General features: G+C 33.5%; 1 protein-coding gene across 4 annotated transcripts in view; it reads left to right on the forward strand.

The window, feature by feature from the left end:
- LOC112240960 (voltage-dependent L-type calcium channel subunit alpha-1C) overlaps nt 1–7500 on the forward strand; it is a 157114-nt gene that overhangs the window by 115908 nt on the left and 33706 nt on the right. For all 4 annotated transcript variants that reach the window (XM_042317427.1, XM_042317428.1, XM_042317429.1 and 1 more), the window contains one exon: nt 4815–4898. In XM_042317427.1, the coding sequence (XP_042173361.1) occupies nt 4815–4898 (84 nt within the window). The remainder of the gene's footprint in view (nt 1–4814; nt 4899–7500) is intronic.

Here is a 7500-nt window from a genome sequence, read left to right on the forward strand (position 1 = left end):
CTGAAGATCTTTTAATTGTCAGTCAACAAAAACCTAGTTTCTCATATAATTCATCTCTCATTGTGAAGGTTTTGTGTTCTTATCTTGGCAGGGTAGAAGTACATCGAAATAGGTTGTTTAAGTGGCGCTGCAGTCTAAGACACTGCATCTCAGTGCAAGAGGCTTCACTACAGTGGTTCAAATCCAGGCTGTATCACATCCGGCCGTGATTGGGAGTCCCAATCGGTGCACAATTGGCCCAGCGTCGTCTGGATATGGCCGGGCTAGGCCGTCATTGTTAATGAGAATTTGTTCTTAACTGACTTGCCTGGTTAAATAAATGTTAAATATATATATACTGTATATAGATAAACTAATTGGTTAGCCTTGGTGAGCCCTGATTGGTTAGCCTTGGTGAGTTCTGATTGGTTAGCCTTGGTGAGTTCTGATTGGTTAGCCTTGGTGAGTTCTGATTGGTTAGCCTTGGTGAGTTCTGATTGGTTAGCCTTGGTGAGTTCTGATTGGTTAGCCTTGGTGAGTTCTGATTGGTTAGCCTTGGTGAGTTCTGATTGGTTAGTGGTGAGTCCTGATTGGTTAGCCTTGGTGAGTCCTGATTGGTTAGCCTTGGTGAGTACTGATTGGTTAGCCTTGGTGAGTTCTGATTGGTTAGCCTTGGTGAGTTCTGATTGGTTAGCCTTGGTGAGTTCTGATTGGTTAGCCTTGGTGAGTTCTGATTGGTTAGCCTTGGTGAGTCCTGATTGGTTAGCCTTGGTGAGCCCTGATTGGTTAGCCTTGGTGAGTACTGATTGGTTAGCCTTGGTGAGTACTGATTGGTTAGCCTTGGTGAGTTCTGATTGGTTAGCCTTGGTGAGTCCTGATTGGTTAGCCTTGGTGAGTTCTGATTGGTTAGCCTTGGTGAGTTCTGATTGGTTGGCCTTGGTGAGTCCTGATTGGTTAGCCTTGGTGAGTTCTGATTGGTTAGCCTTGGTCTGAAAACCCTGAACGTGTCCTGTCTATGGACACGCCCCACCTCTCTGAAAGACACCCAGAGAACGTTGCATCGTGTGGTTGTGTCACTTTCTAACTCGTGTTAATGACCTTCTCTTTCAACAGACAGGACCATCATCATATTAATCAGTACCCTTTTCCTCTAGGTGCAGAGGACACATTTAGCCTCGTCCTGTTCTAACCAGCTCTCTCATCAGCTGCTGTGTACAACACCGACACTGGCTCATAACACACATCCCTTCATTGCAGTCAGGTCAAAGGGAAACATACTGAAGGATTTTTACCACTGTGTCTTTCTCATTTCTGTATATTGTATGATTGTAAACTACTTTTTTTTTAGGAAAGTGTTAGATGTTTGGTAGTATTGCTGGTATTTTGAAGAGTTCTGTCATCTGGATTCATCTGGATTCCTCTCTCACCATGCTAGACCCTCCAACTCTCCCAGGTCACACCTAGCAACATGCATCTCTCCCCTCAGTGTGTTCAGTCCCTCCGTGCTAGACCCTCCAACTCTCCCAGGTCACACCTAGCAACTGTCCAGTCCCTCCCCATTCATCCCACTAAGGCAACTGCATTAACCCTCGTTAAACCACAGTTAAATGAGGTTACCTATTCCTCTGCCACTGACCCACTGACTGATTCAGTGGGGACGGTCTCACTGGTTAAAACATCATACCGTGTTAGAATATAATCATCCCTAGTGATAATAATAATATATAATCCCTAGTGATAATAATAATATAATAATCCCTAGTGATAATAATATATCATCCCTGGTGATAATAATATAATAACAATAATAATAATATATAATGCTTAGTGATAATAATAATATAATAATAATATATAATGCCTAGTGTTAATAATAATATATCATCCCTAGTGATAATAATAATATATAATGCCTAGTGTTAATAAAAATATATAATCCCTAGTGATAATAATATAATAACAATAATATATAATACCTAGTGATAATAATAATATATAATCCCAAGTGTTAATAATAATATATAATCCCTGGTGTTAATAATAATATATAATCCCTAGTGTTGATAATATAACAACAATAATATTAATATATAATCCCTAGTGTTAATAATAATATAAAGTCCCTAGTGATAATAATAATATAATATATAATCCCTACTGTTAATAATAATATATAATGTCTAGTGATAATAATAATAAAATAAAATATAATCCATTGTGTTAATAATAATATATAATCCCTAGTGTTAATAATAATAAAATATAATAATATATGATACCTAGTGATAATAATAATATATAATCCCTAGTGTTAATAATAATATAATATAATAATATATGATACCTAGTGATAATAATAATATATGATCCCTAGTGATAATAATATATTATAATAATATATAATGCCTAGTGTTAATAATAATATATAATCCCTAGTGTTAATAATAATATAATATAATAATATATAATCCCTAGTGTTAATAATAATATATAATGTCTAGTGATAATAATAATAAAATAAAATATAATCCATTGTGTTAATAATAATATATAATGCCTAGTGTTAATAATAATATATAATCCCTAGTGTTAATAATAATATAATATAATAATATATAATCCCTAGTATTAATAATAATATATAATGTCTAGTGATAATAATAATAAAATAAAATATAATCCATTGTGTTAATAATAATATATAATGCCTAGTGTTAATAATAATATACAATCCCTAGTGTTAATAATAATATAATATAATAATATATGATACCTAGTGATAATAATAATATATAATACCTAGTGATAATAATAATATAATATAATAATATATGATCCATAGTGTTAATAATAATATATAATGCCTAGTGATAATAATAATATTTAATCCCTAGTGTTAATAATAACATATAATCCCTGGTGTTAATAATAATATAATATAATAATATATAATACCTAGTGATAATAATAATATAATAATATATGATCCCTAGTGTTAATAACAATATTATAATAAAATATCATCCCTCATTTTAATAATAATAATAATAATATATTATAATAATATATAATCCCTAGTGTTGATAATAATATAATATAATAATATATGATCCCTAGTGTTAATAATAATATAATATAATAATATATTATCCCTAGTGTTAATAATAATATATAATACCTAGTGATAACAATAATATAATATATAATCCCTAGTGTTAATAATAATATATAATGCCTAGTGATAATAATAATAATACAATATAAAATCCCTACTGTTGATAATAATATATTATAATAATATATCATGCTTAGTGTTAATAATAATATATAATCATTAGTGTTAATAATAATATAATAATATATAATACCTAGTGTTAATAATAATATATAATGCCTAGTGATAATAATAATATAATATATAATCCCTAGTGTTAATAATAATATATAATGCCTAGTGATAATAATAATATAATATAATAATATATAATGCCTAGTGTTAATAATAATATATAATGCCTAGTGATAATAATAATATTTAATCCCTAGTGTTAATAATAACATATAATCCCTGGTGTTAATAATAATATAATATAATAATATATAATACCTAGTGATAATAATAATATAATATAATAATATATAATACCTAGTGATAATAATAATATAATAATATATGATCCCTAGTGTTAATAACAATATTATAATAAAATATCATCCCTCATTTTAATAATAATAATAATAATATATTATAATAATATTTAATCCCTAGTGTTGATAATAATATAATATAATGATATATGATCCCTAGTGTTAATAATAATATATAATGCCTAGTGATAATAATAATATAATATATAATCCCTAGTGTTAATAATAATATATAATGCCTAGTGATAATAATAATATAATATATAATCCCTAGTGTTAATAATAATATAATATAATAATATATAATGCCTAGTGTTAATAATAATATATAATCCCTAGTGTTAATAATAACACATAATCCCTTGTGTTAATAATAATATAATATAATAATATATAATCCCTAGTGTTAATAATAATATATAATGCCTAGTGATAATAATAATAATATAATATATAATCCCTAGTGTTAATAATAATATATAATGCCTAGTAATAATAATAATATAATATAAAATCCCTAGTGTTAATAATAATAATAATAAAATCCCTACTGTTAATAATAATGTAATAATAATATATTGGATAAATCAATCTTGCTCTATCACTCTGCTACGCTTCTGTACATAGAACACCACCCTTCATTATGACCTCATTTCCTTTTCACACAGAAGGAAGTAAAAGAGACAGAAAAAAATGCAAGAATATCTTGTTTAATAAGCAATAATCTTCTGGCTTGATATAGAATCACATGAATATAATTGACTGAATAGTGCTTACCTTTAACATGCCATGTTATCAACCCCTGTAAGCTTTTATTCTGCGCCCTGTTTACAGAAAGATGAGCTTCGGTAGTAGTAGGTTACACGCTAACAAGTTGTGGCGATGACTTAACTGTACTGTAGGCTACAGCAAGCAAGCAGCAGAACGTGACATGAACATTCACTTTTAATATTCACAATGATACATTCACAATAATATTTCATCATTTAATACCAATGATGCATTGTGTTGCTCTATTGGCTTTAAAGATCTAAGAAGATAGTTTCAGAAGAGATGAGCCACCCCCCAAACACATTGTTGGAAGAGTTTAAGGGCTGAAAAGGAAGGCTTTTCCCTATAATAATGCCTGTCTAACTTGCCTCTCTTACCCCCCCTCCTCCTCTTGCACCTCCGCCCATCCTGTGTAGGGTTACTTTAGTGATCCTTGGAATGTTTTTGACTTCCTCATCGTAATTGGCAGCATAATAGACGTCATTCTGAGTGAGATCAACGTAAGTACATCGCCACCCCTCTCTCTCCACTCGCTCTGTCCCTCTCTCTCTCTCTCTCTCTTTTCTTTTCTCTTTCCTTCTCTTTCTTTGTGATAATCTTGTCTTCTATAGCACCATTCTCTGGTGTGGTTTCTTTCCCCAAAGTCCACCCTCCTCCCTTCCTCTCCCCTCTTCCTTCCTCCATCATTCATTTCAAGATGGCCGCTCTCATTCAGGGTTTCCAAGGCATCACGTGATGAAAAAAAGGTGCTTCCTCGTTCTTCACAGTACACAGAACAACAGTTGAGTGTTCTAGAGTACCGAAAGAGTTCTAGAGTACTGAAGGAGTTCTAGAGTACTGAAAGAGTTCTAGAGTACTGAAAGAGTTCTAGAGTACTGAAAGGGTTCTATTCGTTAGGCCTCAGAAGAGAGACCTGGCTCCAAAGCAGGACTGTGACATGTCCTAGGGTTTTCACTTTGACTAACAAGACACACTAACTAACCAAAGAAACTCAACTATTCTTTTATTTAAATGGATTGTTTGGGTTGCGATTTTGTTATTGTTGTTGTTTATTGTTGTTGTTTATTGATGTTGTTTTCCCACATGGACAAGCATGACTGGTCGCCGCTTTCTCCTCTCGATCATCTTGGATTTCGCTCCTTTTATTTCCTCCCGTTTTCAAACTTCAACTGTCATTTAATTTTCAACCAATGTCCTTCCTCCCTCTCTACCTTCCGCTAATCACAGAAGTTCATATATAACTGTTTTCTTTCTTATCTTTCCCTCTCTCCTTTTGTTGCTTCTTTTCTTTCCATTTCCGTTTGTTTGTTTGTTTGTTTGTTTGTTTGTTTCTTCCACCCAACGCAGCATTATTTTGTTGATGCATGGAACACATTTGATGCCTTAATAGTTGTGGGTAGCGTTGTTGACATAGCGATCACTGAGGTTAACGTAAGTAGCCCACCTTTCAGTCTGCCTGCCTACCTCTCACTCTCACCTCTGAGCATCAATAGAATGTAGACTATTGCATTGTCTCAGCACTTGTTTTGGGTTTGTTTTTTGTACATTTCTTTCAATGTCTATTATCATCACAATTGGGGACATGTGAAGTCCCCAAGGCATGACTGACACTGTATAGCATGATGGGAAAAAAAGGGTGATATATTCAGGCCTGAAGAAATGTAATTGTCAACAATGTGTTTACATAAAGCCTTTAGCTTGTATGCAAAACTATGCAGATGAGCATTTATTCATGAATATTTACTGGTGAGTGATGTCACCTTTCATGAGAAATTCCTGGCCTTGTTCACAATGTAAACAAGAGGTGATTAGAATATAAACAGAAATGTATCTCCTAATATAAAAGACATTTAGTCTCTATTGAGGGGCTCCCGAGTGGCGCAGCGGTCTAAGCCACTGCATCTCAGTGCAAGAGGTGTCACTACGGTCCCTGGTTCGTATCCAGGCTGAATCACATCTGGTCGTGATTGAGAGTCCCATAGGGCGGTGCTCAATTGGTTCATTTAGCGTCGTCCGAGTTTGGCCGGAGTAGGCCGTCATTGTAAATAAGAATGTGTTCTTAACTGACGTGCCTAGTTAAATTTAAAAAATGCATTTTGTCCCTCTAGTGAATCTAGATATGTATTTTGAGACTTCCCGCGATGAGACATGAGAACCATTGAATGAGTATTTACACTCTTAAAGGTAAATGTGGAAATGTTGCTTCTTCATATTCAGCGTCTCCAGCGCCACCCCAACATCAAATAGTGTGTTTCTATGATAAGTAGTAAAAAAAAAAAACGATAGAGGAAGATAGGTGTTTCCAATGACCTCATCAACCAATTAGTAATGCCTCCTCATAATTGGTTAAAATCACATGATGCACACCGATGATGTCATTGGAAACATGTATCTTCCTCTTATCTTTTTTACTATGAAACGTAGAAACGCACCGTTTTCACCCATGTTGATGTTGGGGTGGTGCTGGAGAGGATGAATGTGAAGTTGAAAAATGTTAAACATTCCCTTTAACACCAAGCTCACAGGTGAATCCTACAGTAACTCAGTACCTTTTATACCTGAGTCTATTGCATTAAATGGACCTCGTAGCTAATTTGGTCGATTGCTCAATCCTATAGCAGCTCGATACAGTCTGTAACTGTGTCAAATGACATTTGGATCGGATCCCCATAGTTGATCTGGGCTTACCTGTCTATTGTGTCTGCTGGTCAGTTCATAAACCTGTCATCTCTCTGGGACAGCATAGCGGAATAGCCAGCTTTCCTTTCACAAGTCATGAAAGACACTTCACCCACTCCTCTAGTTTAGACGACAACAACCCATGGCTTCAGATCACTAACAAAGGCATGTTTCTGAGAACAGAAAACTTAAAATGCTACTTTGAGTGCGCTGATTATATTAGTTATATGCTGTGTGCGTTGTTATTGTTGCGTTGTAATTGTGTAGTACTAGCGCTTTGTGTTTGTCTATACACATGAGTCCTTCTAGAATTTCGTTGAGACTAAATCCAACTATTTCCTTACAGTACCAACTTGTAACTATTAGTTCTGCTCGTGTCCTACGGTTGAGTTGAAAGGTTACCCCTCTGAGAAGCAGCGATCG

Source organism: Oncorhynchus tshawytscha, unplaced genomic scaffold, assembly GCF_018296145.1.
Source record: "Oncorhynchus tshawytscha isolate Ot180627B unplaced genomic scaffold, Otsh_v2.0 Un_contig_564_pilon_pilon, whole genome shotgun sequence".
In the NCBI taxonomy this organism is placed as follows: Eukaryota; Metazoa; Chordata; class Actinopteri; order Salmoniformes; family Salmonidae; genus Oncorhynchus; species Oncorhynchus tshawytscha.